Source organism: Delphinus delphis, chromosome 2 (genome assembly GCF_949987515.2).
Source record: "Delphinus delphis chromosome 2, mDelDel1.2, whole genome shotgun sequence".
Lineage (NCBI taxonomy): Eukaryota > Metazoa > Chordata > Mammalia > Artiodactyla > Delphinidae > Delphinus > Delphinus delphis.
The window spans coordinates 32,390,587-32,406,843 of record NC_082684.1 but is presented as its reverse complement, the minus strand read 5'-3'; the positions used below and the strand labels follow the sequence as shown (position 1 = coordinate 32,406,843).

Sequence of the window (16,257 nt, the reverse complement as noted above, 5' to 3'; positions counted from 1 at the left end):
GCATATATCCAGAGAAGACTATAATTCAAAAAGATACATGCACCCCATGTTCATAGCAGCACTATTCACAATAGCCAAGACATGGAAACAACCTAAATGTCCATCGACAGATGAATGGATAAAAAAGAGGTGGTACGTATATACAATGGAATACTACTCAGCCATAAAAAAGAATGAAATAATGCCATTTGCAGCAACACAGATGGACCTAGAGATTATCCTACCAAAGTGAAGTAAATCAGACAGAGATAGAAAAATACCATACGATATCACTTACATGTGGAATCTAAAATACACACAAATGAACATATCAATGAAATGGAAACAGACTCACAGAGATAGAGAGCAGACTTGTGGTTGCCAAGAGGGAGGAGGGCTGGGGGAGGGAAGGATTGGGAGTTTGGGATTAGCATATCCAAGCTATTATATATAGAATGGATAAACAACAAGTTTCTACTGTATAGCACAAAGAATTATATTCAATATCCTATGATAAACCATAATGGAAAAGAATATATTAAAAAAGAATGTATATAGGTATAACTGAATCACTTTGCTGTACAGCAGAAATTAACACAACTTTTTTTTTTTTTTGCAGTACGCGGGCCTCTCACTGTTGTGGCCTCTCCCATTGCGGAGCACAGGCTCCGGACGCGCAGGCCCAGCGGCCATGGCTCACGGGCCTAGCCGCTCTGCGGCATGTGGGATCTTCCCAGACCGGGGCATGAACCCGTGTCCCCTGCATCAGCAGGCAGACTCTCAACCACTGCACCACCAGGGAAGCCCCACAACATTTTTAATCGACTATACTTAAATAAAAAATATTGACAGTGGAAAAAAATATATATTTTTATACATATATAAAAGAACCATCAATGGACCAGGACTAAGGAGATTGGAAGATAAAAGAGGAGGCCATTAAAATAGCTGTCATAAAGTAACTAAACTGATAAGGGAGTGTGGCTTAGAGAAAGTGGCCAGATTATTTTTTTAAAACCTTCATCTAACCTGCAAACAGGAATGGAAAGGCTTACAATTACAGTCCATATATGACAAAGCTGTTACATGAGCTCTGGCCTCCCTCCACCTCAGAAGCTGTGGGTCAGTGCCCTGAGGGCAGTTAACCCCATGGGCAATGCTCTTCTCACCACCAGTCCTTTGACCATGTTACTGAAATCCAGAGCAGGCATTACGCAAGGCTTGGGTATTAGTGTCCTGCAGCTGCTGTAACAAATTACCACCAACTTGATGGCTTAAAACAACAGAAATTTATTCTTTCACAGGTCTGGAAGCTAGAAGCCTGAAATCAAGGGGTCAGCAGAGTTGATTCCTTCCTCAGAGGTTCTGAGGGGAATCTATTCCATGCTTCTCTCCTAGCTTCTGGCGTTTGCCAGCAATCCTTGGCATCCCCAGGTCTGTAGCTGCATCACTCTGCAACTTCACCTCTGTTGTCACATGGCCTCCTTATGTTGACGCTAGTCATAGGCTCTAAGGCCCACCCTAACTGAGTATAACCTCACTGCAACTCATTAAATCTGCAAAGACCCTGTTTCCAAATAAGGTCATGTTCAGAGGTTGTGGGCGGACATGGATTTGGGAGTGGGGAGTGGGGGCACTCTATTCAACCCCACACAGCTTGCCAGTGGCATTTTTGGCCGATCTTGCATAAGAGCAAAGAGAGGATTTGGGTTCCTCAAGAGAAAGGCTCAGGTAAACCTCAATGCCGGTGGGGAGGTAGAGGGGAGAAACCACCTTGAGCAGCGTCCATGTCAGACTGAGGCAGCACCCGTGCATCTAAAACATTTCACAGAAATCAAGTCCAATGGAGCAAAGAAAGTCATGCAGAGAACTAAGGTAACTTCCCCCATAGCTCAGAACAGACCAGGCCCCTTCCCCCTCAAAGTGCAACAATAGAATTATCCAGGTAGGATGCCAGGTGACCCCCTCTCCCCAAGCCGACATGGAAAACAGGCAAATTCCTTCAATCTCCTTTCCTCTCCCCTCTAACCCCCAGGGGGGCTGTGGGACACCAGGGGCTCTGGCTGAGAGGGGAATGGAGCTCTCTGACTCCCACTCAGCCGAAAACAATCCCGGGGGTGGGGGGTGGCTCATGGTAACGAGCAGAGCAGAACAGAGCGAACCCTCAGGTTCCCCTAAGGAAGCCCTTTCTGCTAGTGGGGACTCATTTCTAAGGCCTTCAGGGAGGTGCTGTGCAGAACTGCATCCAATCCGGGCTAAGCAGATTAGTTCCCTCCCAGGGAAAGGTTCTGGGCAGCTGAGCAGGGCAGCTCCCTGCGCGGTAGCAAGGGGCTGTCATTACAAGGCCCAGATAGGACATAATGACATGCTCCCCGGAGGGAGCTCCTAATTGAATTACAGGGTGTCTCCTGAGCATCAAAGGCAGCCTGTGCTCAGAGGTAGCCGAGCAGCCCAGGAACAGACCTTCTGCAGAGCTGGTGTAGGGCAGGGGTCAGGCTGGGGAGGCGCTCGGATGCCTGAAGCCAGAGGGCTCTGTGGATGTCGCTGACACTGGGAGAGAAGAGGAGGAAAGCATGGGGAGTGGGGGATGGTGGGCACCCCTGGACCTCATACCTAAGAGATGTGTTCAAATCCCATATCCTCCGAGCTTGCTGCAACCGGGAGGTAGTACAGAGCCAGTGGACAGGCCAAGAATTCACTCTGTTCATTCATTCATTCATTCACTCATTCAACAGGCATCTCTTGTGTCCCTATGATGTGTGATGGAGATGAACCAAGTGCTGCTCTGATCTGAGGATGCACTCTACCTGGGGACCGTTTACTCCTGAGGTCAACTTCTACTTCTATCCGTGCATGTCTCACAAGCTGAAGCCAACGAGCCCTCCTTCTAACAAGTCCTTCTGAGTTGACTGGAGGAGGGGGTGTGCAAGCCCCCTTCAATCACTCCAAACCGAATCCCAGCAAAAGGCAGGAGGGAGTGGCTGAGGCTCGGAGATCCCTCTTTCATAGCAACTCTCACATGCACTCCCTTCCCCGTCAGCCTGGGAACGTCCTGAAGACAGGGACAGTGCCTCTTCTCACTGTGCTCAGCCCACAGAATGAGCTCCATGAATGTCTGCTGACTGTACCCTGAGAGACTGGCCCCTGCTTCCCCACCTCCTCTCTGGATAGAGGGCTCTCATAGGCTCTCTGGGGGTTGCAGGCAGAACCCACCTACACTCTCTTACCACCCTCCTCCTCTAACCCTTGGTCCGGGATGTCCTCAGACACCAGGGTCACAGCCGCAAAGGAGGCCCCTGGATCTGAACACATGGTCCTGAGCCAGCCTTGCCCTGTTCCCCAGGCAACAGGCCAAAGCATTATCTGTTGATAGTTCCTGATGGTGAAGTGACACAAACAAGGCCCCTCTGTGTACCGGCCCGGGCAAGGGTGTGTCTGAGCCAGCAGTCAAGAGTGATGAGTCCAGACTTCTGAGCTGGGCATTAAGGAGTCTATTTGGCCCTTGCCAAATTCCTTGGGCCCAGCTGCCCCTGAATTAAAGGACAGCCAACTCTTGCTGTTAAGGAAGAGATGTCCTCTTAACTCCTTCCATATGAGAAGAAAGCCTGCTGCTTTCAGCTTCGTGACCTTATCCTGAGGCTAAAATATGTAACATAGTTGAAAGAATATGTGATTTATAAGCAGAAGATCTAGGTTTGGATACTGACCCTTAAAAGCTCTGTGTTCTAAGGTAAATTAATATTTCTTACTTTCAGTTACCTCATCTGAAGACGGTGATAATATTAACTCTAGAGGTATGACAAATCCTTTACTTTTAAAAGTTGAATTTTATATTTTCATACAAATATTAGAAGTTTTATTATGTAAGAAGAAAAACAACAACAATAGTAATCTTTCTCCAAGGTCTAAACAATGCTGAAGACTCGATAACCAATACTGTGTCCTATATTCTGATATATTCTCCGGAATATCTGGATCTCCCCAGGAGGTCACCCTCTTCAGAACAACTTTAAACAATTAGTGCCTAACATTTTCAAAGCATTTTACATCAGTTTGTTCTTTGAAAGTCAGCCCGTGGCTGTGTTTATTCTACTCTCTCCCCAACCCCCAAAATAGAAAGTATGTATTCTTACAACAGTCCACACAGCTTAATTAAAATGTCACTTCTGTCTACTTTGGCTAGAACTATATTAACTCATTGTCGTAACACTAGTTATCTTTTGCTATATTTTATGAGAAAAGGGAAATCGAATTAATTTTCAGCTAAGAATCTTCTAGCACCTGGGATCCATGAGAAGGAATAGATAATTAAAATGGCCGTTGATGGGGAGCTGGTTGGGAACCACTGGTCTAGTTTATGAAGCCCGCTAGGTTAGCAAGGTTTCTGGAAGATTCTGGTCTGATAAGAAAGTTATGTGCATCATGCGTCCAATGCGGATTTACGTCCCTGTGGATTCATCCAGGGATTAGAAGAAAGTTCCGAGTTGTGCTGGATGAAGAAGGCAGTGATCCAATGAGGCTTTTCGCATTAGGACCGGCCCGGTATTGGAGAGACAGTGGCAACTTCATGCTAGTGCACCCCAGTGACATGGAGACTCCTACTTTCTCTATCCCATGAAGATATCCCTACTTTATCCCTTCTTTATCCCTACTTTCTTTATCCCTTTCTTTCCATCTGTCATCCCAGGACTAGAGTTGACAGATAGTTGGTTTTTCTTCTCACATCCACAGCTGAGTCCAGATACAGCCTCAAAAATCCTTTCCAAGATGGCTGCCTGGACAGCCACGATGGACTGACTGGAACTGACACCGAAAGAGTCCTATTTTACACCCAGCCCTGTGTCCTGGGACATGGACACTTGACAGGGTCACATACTGTGCCACCTGGAGATGAGAACACTCTGGCTTCCGGGGAGTTCCTGGAAAGGCATCAAATTACAGCTGCGAAGATAAGGGGGGGAGGGCGGCGTGGTGCCTGCTGGCTCCGGTTAAGTCCAGCAGACCAGCTGTCTAGCAGGGGAGGGGTGGGGAGGGAAAGGCTGTCACTCTATCCCCGGCAAGCATGAGTGGCAGGGAAGCTTTCCGTCCTGGTTGGGAACACAGGCTGCTCTGGAAACCCAAATCCACGAAGAGGCTTTGACAGTGACTCAGTACCCAAATAGTGCACCTGAAAATGACGGCAGATTATCTTCTAACGTTAGTCTCCTGGAGAGGACGGACCAGAAGAGGGCAAAGGAGGAGGGATGAACCTAGTAACCTTGAGATTTGTGTCACTGAGCATCACCCGCTGGGAATGTTTTCTGTTGATCTGGGCAGAGGCCATGTGAACCTTGGCTGCTGAGTCTGTGGCCAGCTTGATGAATACGGTAGGGCTGAGGGCTCCAGAGGCGGCAGTGTCTCCCATTCTCTAGCCTACCGCCCCAGCACTGACCACTGTAACATCAGCACTCTCTCAGAGGCACTGCAAACCTTATATACTGTGTCAGTTTGGAGGTGACAGATGACTGTCTCACTTGGGACTTCCTTCTAAGCGACACTGTCCACCACTTAGAGACACAACTGCTTAGGTAGCTTACCATGGGAACCCCTGGGCAACTTTGTTTTCCTACCCCACCACCCAATTATGGCAGATTACCTGTCAAGTTGGGGGTGGGTGGAAACCTGGTTTGACACAGGGCAACCAATACGTATTGGGCCAGTGGCCTTTGACATAGTTAAGGTGGAAAAAAAGGCGGGGGTTGGGGGGAGGGGGCAACAGAGTTCCTCCCTTGAGAATCTGAGCTAGAAGAATAGAAGGATCTTTCCAAGTAGGAGATAGGACTGTTGGGCTGTGAGGTATCATCAAAGCAATAAGGGAGAAGGCCACAGAGAGAAGCAGAGATGCCAGGAGACAGAGACCCCATGGCCTAGAGAGACAGCGTCAGAAAGAGAAGGTGGTCCCTAGGGCTCCCGCAGCCTCTGATGCCTTTCCAATACCAGTTCCAGTCTATGCTGGATCCTTACAATTCAACCTTCTTGTCTTAACAGTCAAACACTTTGCGGTGAAGGGAAAAAAAGAGCACCAGGGTAAGTGGTTTGTTTCCTGGGAGATATCAGTCTTCCTGGTATTATCGTGAGGCTAGTTCTTTCTGTCCAAATGCCGGGCTGTCTTAAGGGATACCCACAGTGCACTCCTGGTCACCCAAAGAAATCAGATCAGACAGCAGAGAGAAGGCAATCCAAATACAGATGCCAACAGTGTGAAGGAAGGGGACGTAGGGAACAGGATAAGAGTAAGAGAGGACACGGGACTAAAGGACGTGGGAGGAAGGCACTGAGCTCGAGCAGAAGTAGAAACCACGGCGTGAGTGTCAGCAGCGCCTGGAGCACACACGGTAGAGAAAGAAAAGATGCAGCTGAGGACATTTAGAAGAGAGAGCAAGTGTCAGCAAAGGGCATCCACACAGAAAGGAAGGTGCAAGAGGGGAAATAAAGTGAACACATAGAAGACTTGCAGCCAGGGCCAGGGCTTGCTCTAGGGATGGCTGCAGGGTACACTCTCCATCACCACAGCTCAGAAAGAGAGGGTCGGGTGGTAGTGGGGGTCCCGAGGAGAAATCACATGGGATACACGAGTAGGAAACCAAAAGCGAGACAAATCAAGACCAAGAGCTCTGAAAAAAATGGACTACTACGGAGAAATGGCAGAATTACTCACCTGTAATCCATAATTTGTTCCACAGCCATATTCTAAGTAGGAAGTTACTATCAAGATGTCACTCATTTTGAAAGCACCAACTAAAGAGTCTAGAGTGTTGTCTGTATCCTAACTAACTGGTTCTTCATGAACCCTTGCCACCAAGTGGTAAGTGAACTGGGCTCAGGCAGGGGCAGGTTAACAAGGCTGTGTCCATGCACGCTGGCCCTTCGCTAGAGAGGGTCAGGTTGGTGCCACACTGATAACTAAACTCAAATATATGCACACACCTAGTGATGGCTCAATTTTAGAAAAACAAATTTTTCCATAGTGAATAACTTTTACTTTCAATTTTTTCTTCTTCTGTACTCACCCAGATAACTTCCTACTCGGGTGCGTGGTAGGCGGCAGGGGTGGGAATATAATTCCTATGAACGATCATTATCGCTCCACCTGAGAATGTTTACCTAGTGCTTTCCTTCATGGCCTTTTAGCAAAATTCTCAACACATGTGATTCCTGCAAGAGTTTCTGGACGGTGCAGAATTTAAATACGGGGACTTTGCTCTGTTTGCAGGTCAAGGAGTTCTCTCTCTCCAACCATCAGTTACACACTACTGGCTCTATGCCAGGACTTCTGATTGGGTTCTGGAAGCACAGGTTGGTTTTTCTTTTAAAAAGACAGCAAGAGGGGCTTCCCTGGTGGCGCAGTGGTTGAGAGTCCGCCTGCCGATGCAGGGGACACGGGTTCGTGCCCCGGTCTGGGAAGATCCCACATGCCGCAGAGCGGCTGGGCCCGTGAGCCATGGCCACTGAGCCTGCGCGTCTGGAGCCTGTGCTCCGCAACGGGAGAGGTCACAGCAGCGAGAGGCCCGCGTACCACAAAAAAAAAAAAAAAAAAAAAACCAAACAATAAAAAGACAGCAAGAAAACAACGTCTTGAATAAACCGAAGACTGTAGCTCTGAATTCTACTCCATTCCTCGTGGAGTTGACAGGGGCACAGCTAAAGGATGGGGAAGGAATAAGTGCTCATGTATGACCCAAATACACCTGGGAAGTTGATAAAAGTTGGACAAAAAGGAAGAGTCCTCCCCACTCAGCCACCTCACTTTGCCCAAGTATCCCTTTCCATCATGCTTGTGAGTGAATGAGGAAACTTCGAAGAGTCGAGACAAACGAAGCAAGGTCCATAGCAGGATCTCCACTGTCATTCCTTTATTATTGCCTGACGCCCCAACTAGTATCATTCCAAGCAGTGCACAGGAGACCCTGCTTTGAGGTTGAGACTGTTTCACCTTCTGATTGGCTGGTCATGTGATCATCTCCAATGGCAGTGTGTCTCTCTCCTCAAACCCAAACTGACATTCTTCCTGGCAGAATCTCTAACCCTGCACCCTGAACTTTCTCATACCAGATGGCAGACCAAAGCGAGAAGACCCAGGGCAGGCACACTGAACGCTCTGCTGTATATGGTCCCTGACCAGGTCAAGTAGAGGGAGTGTTGCCTGATCCAGTATTGCCAGGAATGTTGTACCCTTAGACCCTACAACAAATTAACCAGGAAGGCTCTGGACTTCCTGGAGATCTTTCCAGACATGTACGGTTTAAGTATACTTGGGGTGCTTTATGAATCCTGAAGCTGGAATATGTCACCCTTTGACACATTCTTCGGCAATTTCAGTAATTAAGAAGAAAAGAAAAAAATTAGCAGGACCTGGGGCCTTTCAGGCAACAACATCCAAAGCTTCTGCTAAAGAGTCCACATAGCCTCTCATCACTCCTTTGGGCCCCAGAGAGACAGAATTGTAGTTGAACAACCCTACCTGAAATGTTCCACTGTACTGTTAAGTCCCCCCATTAAACAATTGGCTTAGACACGGATTCCCTTCTTCAGGACAACTCTGAACCAAGCACACAGCTCCACTGTGAGTTCCATGAAGCCGTGGCCCGGGTGACCGACTGTTTTCCTAAAGCCACAAAGACAGCTTGTTACTGGAAATCAGGTACTGCAGGCAGAAGAGAGGAGAAAGGGAGGGATGCCAGCTAAGGGGGAAATACATCTACCTCCACTGCACTCCCACCCTCACTAAGCGTGCAGCTTGTGACTTTTCTTAAGCGCAGAAAGGGCATTCTAGAGGCAAATCATCTTCCTCCGTGGCCAGATAGACTATCCTATCACTCTGCTGAGCCAAAGAAAAAGAGAAAAGTCCACTGTGTTTCAGTCAACTTGGAGAATGTAAAAATTGTGTCCTGGATAACTCCAGATTTGTATAGGTTTTGATGGGAAGATGCCTTGGGCTGAAACTTTATAGAGAAAGCACCCCTGGAAGAGAATGGCCTGCATCATTCTGAAAAAACAAAAAAACAAACAAAAAAAAAAAACAAAAAAAAAACCCCTGCATTATTTCATGCAACAAGGTCTAGCCTGAAGTTAACCATCACTAAAAGATATCTCAGCTACACATGTCTCCCTCAGCAAGAGATCACTAAGACAAAGCTTTTTAAAACTTTTCTATGGGCTCACTATTTTCCTTCAACAGTTTCAAGGTGAACCAAGAGATTAAAAATAGTCCATAATATATTATTCTTCTTAGTTAAGACATTAGTCACATAACACTCCTGGATGTGCACTTCCAGAGCATCTGTCACCCAAGAATTTCCATATTCTTTCCGAAGCTGAGATTTTGATGGATAAAAATAAAATGGAAAGGTCCAAATCGGGAGGGGGAGACATTAAATCAGTAGCATCTAAAAACTCCTTTCTATCTAAAAGTCTAACTTTCTATCATATCTACCCGTGTGATCCTGGACAAGTCACTTTGCATCTCTGATTCTCAACTTCATGATTTGTAAAATTGGGAGGTCAGATAGCTTCCAGTTTTAACGTCCTGATTTGCTTGGAAAATGCACGGCACAGCTAATACTCGATTCTTCTTTGAAGGAGGCCTATGTTATTTAATTATAGTAGATCTTGACATCTGTGGCTCTGACTATTCCCAGAGACCCCAAAGGTCAATGAGTCGCAATAATCTTATGTTTGCAGAGGCACACTGTGAGCCTGGGACACAGGAGCCAGCCACACGCTCAGTGAGCGAGATGAACGTGCTGGCAAGCACCCGTATCTCGGTGAGCCTTTATTATTATCTGCAGGAGGCTCAGAGGCTATTATTCCCAGGATGTGCTGCAGTGGTAGTCACAAAGGTATGGATTCTTCTGGAGCACGAAGATGTCAGTAGTATCCCTCTCAAAGATCAAGAGTTTATTGTAACGTGGGTTTAAGGTAATCATGTTTCCACCCACCCCCCGCCCCTCTTCATCTACTTCACTACTACATCCTTAATGAAGGTGACTTTAAAAACTTTAGTCAGACTTCCCTGGTGGCGCAGTGGTTAAGAATCCACCTGCCAAGGCAGGGGACATAGGTTCGAGCCCTGGTCCAGGAAGATCCCACATGCCGTGGAGCAACTAAGCCTGTGCGCCACAACTACTGAGCCTGCGCTCTAGAGCCCATGAGCCACAGCTACTGAAGCCCACGTGCCTAGGGCCCATGCTCTACAACAAGAGAAGCCACCGCAATGAGAAGCCCGCGCACCGCAACGAAGAGTAGCCCCCGTTCGCCGCAACTAGAGAAAGCCTGCGTGCAGCAACAAAGACCCAATGCAGCCAAAAATAAGTAAATAAATAAATTAAAAAAAAAAAAAATCTTCGGTGATGTCACACACAATTAGGAGTTGCATTCCCCTCTTATTGAGCTTATCTCAACCATACTTCTCCCATGTGTTTTGATTTGTGTGTATACCTTGTGTCCACTCCACTGGAGAATAAGATCCTTGGGAGCTGAAATGCCAGCTTATCTTAATCACTTATTTCTCTCCGGTACCTAGTAATGTACCTAGGATGTAGCAGATATTTAATAACTGTCTGCTGAATGAATGAGCACCTTTGATGAGCAGGCACTGTGCTAAAGGTGCATTTTCTTCCTATTTGTATGTAGTACTTATCACAATCCTGAAGAATAGATGTTATTGTTCCTATCATTCCAACAAAATATCTGGGGCTCAGACAGCTGAAGTGACTCATTACAAGTTACACAGGTGGTGAGTGATGGATTCACACCTGTTTGTCAGACGCCAAGGTTCATGTTTTTTCATCCTACCACGGTGCTAAGGACACCTTTGAAGAAGTAAAGCACAAAACCAAATGAGTGAATTCACGGACCTAATATTATTGATAGAGCATAGGCCTGGCTTCATCCTGAATAGATTCAGAGGAGTATGGTGAGGGCAAAAGTGACAGTGCTACCAGGATTGGTGGGCAAAAAAAGCTACACAAAGAGAGAAGGATTAGAAAGTAAAATCGTTCCAGGTGTCACACAGCTTCTGTCTAAGTCCTCCTGAGGGTTTTAATTTCAGTTTCCAAATCGGTATTGCGATTAGCAGGGTCTCAGGGTAAGAGCTAGATTCTAGATGAGATGAAGTTGAACATTGGACCTGGAAAGCAAGCATCCATGATCCAATCATGACAGTCATCTGAAAAGCCACTTTCCTTCCTGGGTTTCATGGTTTCGGCAAGAGCTTTAGAGCTTTTCACCTCTAACTTGGCACCAGGGGCATCAAGAGCTTGTTAGAAATGCAGAATCTCAAGCTCTACCCTAGACCTTTGGAATAATAATCTGCATTTTAGCAAGATCCCTGAGTGGCCCATGAGCACGTTAAAATTTGAGAAGCACTACTCTATGATACCTGGAAGATATTCTGAGGTCCCTTCTGGCTCCAGTATTTTACGAGTTTAGATTAGTAATCTTCATGGTAACCAAAAAACTTGCAAGCTTATTAATTAGGGTCACACAGAGATCCAATCAGGTAACCTGATTGGATCAATGGTGTCTTCTGAAGAATATTGTTAATTCATTGATATTACTATTAATGGCCTTGCTTACTGAGCACATACCATGTACAAGGAACACTGCATATAATATCTTGAATCATTATAACAGCCCTGCATGAGAGACATTATTATCCCCATTTTTTCAATGAGGAAATAATCTAAGTTAATAAAATTTCTCCAAACTACATAGTTAAATCAGTAGTAGAGCCAGCATCCTAACCCAGAGTACTATACTTAGAGCCCATGGGTTTTTTTGGCTGTATCATACTGCCTCTAGATGTAAAATTACAATTTAAAGTATCAAAGGTAGGGCTCCTTTTGTGAGAAGAGACTAGTAGGCTTTGGACTCATTCTTCTGCAATGAAGAAGGCCAAGAGGGTAGTCTAAAGTCTACTGAAGTCTAAAAACTAATGCAAAGGAATAGATGGGAAACCCTACAATACCCTGGACCAGCATCTCAAACGTGTGGAACTGCACATACGTTTAGAACAAATATCACCCAGAAGCGATCATTCATGAGGCTCCTTTACACCAAGACAGTAATCTAGCTGAAAATACACACAGGCCTGAGGCAGGTTGAGTCATATTTAGAGATCCTAGGTGCACAATTGATTATTAATGAGGTGAAGAAATTGCGAGCTCAACTTCTGATCTCTCAAAAACTACCCTTCAGTTCCCTCGGTAGACAGGTACTGAATAGGAGGAACCCCAAGTCTGTCCAGTTATGGCCAATGCTGTGGTCTTGATGTCATTTAATGCCTGACAATAACTTCTTATCTACTGACATTGCCATAAATACATGTGAAATTTCATGGAGTTTTTCCTCCCAGCGAGGGCCTTCATTTGTATGTATATAAATGGATAGTATTCTCTAGAAGGAACAGGTTTTTACTTAGGTTAACGAGTTATTATCCTTCCCAGCAAAATGACTAAACAGAGCTCCAATAAATCAATTTGTCAATGGCCATTTCATTTCAGAAGACAGTACCCCCTGTTCCATCTTTGGCTGCTGTGGGTATGAGAGCCTAGGTTTATAGTTCAGAAAATCCTACAGCTGGGAGGAACTGCAAAAAGAGACGAGCCCAGCCTTGAGGCAAGGAAAGTATTGTTATTCCCACTTTACAGATGAGAGTTTTCATTTCCCATTGAAAGTGGTTTTAGCAGGTTCTTGGAGCAGTTTGACATCTCCCACTGTCTATATATGCCCCTTTTGTTCTTCACACCTTCCCCTCTACTGCTTATTGCTCGTGGATGTGAGCAGGAATTCTGAGACCAATGTTCCCCTTTCTCATCCCCTTTCTTCTTGGCCACCTTGGAAAGTCTGCCCTCTCATAAGCTGCAAATCCTGGGGAGATTCAGTCTGCTATCTTCTTTAAAGATATCCATCCGAGAACAGGACTGAATACCCAGTACAGGATGTTTCAATGGGGAGAGGCCTCACAGTGACAAAGGCAATAGAAGTGCAAGACCCAGTGTCTGAAGGACTAAATGGGGCAGTAACCTGAGAAGTATTTTAGGAGAACTCTGGACGATGAAAAGAGATGACCACACAGAAGATGTATTTTCCCCCCACAATTCCTAAGAGGCTTCTCCTCCACTGCTTAGCCAGATTTTGGAGCTTAGACCTGTGACTGAAGACGGGTGGCCGCTGCCCTGGGAGCTCTGCTTCTCCAAGATACCTCCAGGACCCAAGCCATACTGATTCATCTCACCTAAACTGGGCAAGCCTCGCACCATAAAATAGCCTATTGGTGTTTAAAGAGACTGCTAAGTTTCAATCAATTTTGCAACTTCCAAATTGAAGGAGAGGTGCCTGAAATCTGCTTATACAATACAGTTGCAATGTGGTACTGGAAAAAAAAAGCCAATGCCACTCACTTTCTTGAGGATGTCCTGATTGGGCTACCACCGTCTCAGAATGGAAAGGATTGGCTTCAAAGCTCATGTAAGCCCTTGGCCTGAGAAAAGGAGGAAGGAGAGACCCAAGCAGTCTCCTAGCTCTTGCTAGGAGAATTCACAAGAATCCCCCCAAATCTGATATCAGAACTTCTGTCATCCCACACCTCCACCAGCCATCATTTTGAGTTTCAGTGGACAAAATGTTCTACGTCCTTAGATCCTGCCACAGGATTCCTTGCCCGTAAACAATTTAAAGTGAGAAAGCTGAAGGAGATTTTGGAAGCAGAACCTGGCAGGAGGGTCTGCTGATCCTGCATACCTGTGATGGAACCAAAGTTTGACATTAACACAAATACAAGAAAAAGTTTTAAAACATGGTGCAGGAGAGAAGGGGGTGGCAAGGGACGGAGGCAGATGGACTGTGGAAAGGTTACTTACACAGTTTCATCATTCTTGAACTCCATCTCCCCATATGTGTCTTCAAAATCCTCACCACCACCCTTGGCGGCCCCTTCTACTGTCCTAAAGGGTACGATGACTGTGCCCCGGGCACCTGATGTCCGCAGAACCTTGACCTCCATGATACCAATACTTTCACTGACATGAACAGTGTCACATTCAAAAGTGAAGATACCCGCATGATCATCATCCAAGATGGTGACTGTGGCCACACAAGGGGACACCAGGACAGCCCGAGGCAAGGGAAGACTATTGAGTACTCTGGGAGGCATCCCCTCCCCTGGCTGCTCCTCCTCTATGCGAACGTTGCTCAACCTCACAAAGAAGTGTTCATCCTCCTCAAAAATGTCATCATCGATGATGCCCACAGAGAATTCCTTCTGGGTCTCTCCTGGTTTCAGAACCACAGTGCCCTCTGTGAACTCATAGTCAGCCCCCGCATTGGCAGAACCATCCTCTGTTTTGTAGTCCACATACAGGGTCTTGGACATGTCCCCCCCTTTCCTCACCACTGTCAGGAGCACAGCCCCACAGTTCTCCAGGCACTGGTAAGAGCACGGGTCAAAGAAGACCTTGGAGACAAAGTCCTCCGGCTCATCAGTGTGCACCTCGCTCATGCTAGAGGCCTTTTTGGCTTGTTCTGCTGCGTGCTTCTTCAGGATATTGCCTGCGCCAGTCATCATACGGGTGGCCTGGATCCGGTAGAAGGCGCGGCTCTTCTGTTGATGGGAGAGAGCATAGTAATTGGCCATCTCTACTAGCTGATCTAAGTCCTTCTCCGGGTGTTTTTGCTTCAGATCCTTGAGAATCCGGATCATCTCCCTGCGGGACTCATCCACTTCCTTCCCTTCCAGGGGCACCAGATGCCCATCTAGGAAGTGGGAATTCATCATTTTCCCATCCATCTCGATGCCCTTGGGGTGGCCACCCTCTGTCTCTATGATGATTCCTCGGTGTTTATCTGTGCGGTACTTTTTGTGCATGTATTTGTAGAAGAGCAGTCGCCTATCTGCCACCCAGGCCAGAAGGACACACACTGGAAAGAAGAAGAGAGTGAGGAGGCCTTCCCAAACCTGGACCACACCAGGAGAGAAGACGGCCAGGATCATATAGAGCCAGATGTAGGCAAAGATGCTCCAAGCAGCAGTGACAAAAAAGACTCGGAGGTGCTTTATCTTGCGAGTCTCTCCATCGGGGATCACGTAGACGCAGATACCAATGATAATGAACATGTTGAAGGCTGCGCTGCCTACAATGGTAGAAGGTCCCAGATCACCAGCAATGAACCCATGACCACACACCTCAATTAAAGAGAGGAGGATCTCAGGAGCAGAGGAACCCAGGGCCATAAGGGTCAGATTGGAGACAGTTTCGTTCCAGATCCTAATCGTGGTTGTGCTGGTCTCTCCATTGGGCTTTTTGATAGTCACCTCTCTCTCTTGAGAAGTGATGACTTCAATAGATGCCATGAAGCGATCAGCAATGATGGACACCCCGAGAAACATGTATATCAGGGCCACAAAATAGACAATGACCCTGGCAATCTTGTCTCCAAGGGAAGGGTTCTCCGGGTACCAGATTGGCAGGATGACACCCTCCTTGCAGTCCGATGACCCTGTACAGGACTCATTGTTCTGCCCTGTGCTGGGCACATCCCCTGAGCCGCCAGCCTCTGCCCGAAGACCATTCAGGAAGAGCACAAAGGTAATCAGCCCAAAATGGAGGAAGGCAGAGGTAAGAGGCTGCAACCTTAACCACGCCATACACAAGACTTAGCTGCTGGCTTCCACTGCAGCACCAATGGTCCACCTGACAGTCCAGAGACCTAGAAGAGATCAGAGGGGCAGAAAAAGGCATGAAGAAAAGGAGGACAGCAAAGGGCAGGTTCCCGCCAATTCAAACTGACGCTTCACCTTGACTGACGTATTGCACTAACACATTGGGCAGTCTCTCACTTGGAAAAATAGATGTCACTGGGAGGTACAAATAGCTGCTCTGTCCTCAGGACCCTCTGGTAGACTCCGTTGAAATATGGCTTAAAATAGCTGGGAATATTGGTATTGGAAACTTAAGTGGTACCCTTTTAGTCCTGTCTTCCAACCCCTTTGTTATCTGTGAGAGTTCTCAACAATCAACTTAAAATTGACCAAGTATAACATGAATATTCATCCTCACTTCTACTGTTTCTAGAGTTTTCAGCCTTCCTTACCACACTGTCGTCATACTTAAGATACTCAAGAATCTTGCATAACATAGGTTTGCAGGAGTACATATTGAACTTTTTTCCTGGGCTACTCCCCCCAGATAGAACACCTTGCTCTGTGTGCACTTGAGCCTGGTTGGGAAAAACTCCTTC

The 16,257-nt window shown here is 46.6% G+C and overlaps 1 protein-coding gene across 4 annotated transcripts in view; it reads right to left on the bottom strand.

Annotated features, from left to right (window-relative positions):
- The window catches only part of SLC8A3 (solute carrier family 8 member A3), a 128,667-nt gene extending 113,003 nt beyond the window's left edge, over positions 1–15,664 (bottom strand). For all 4 annotated transcript variants that reach the window (XM_060004321.1, XM_060004322.1, XM_060004319.1 and 1 more), the window contains exon 1: positions 13,881–15,664. In XM_060004321.1, coding sequence (XP_059860304.1) covers positions 13,881–15,664 — 1,784 coding nt within the window. The remainder of the gene's footprint in view (positions 1–13,880) is intronic.
- Between the last annotated feature and the right edge of the window lie 593 nt (positions 15,665–16,257).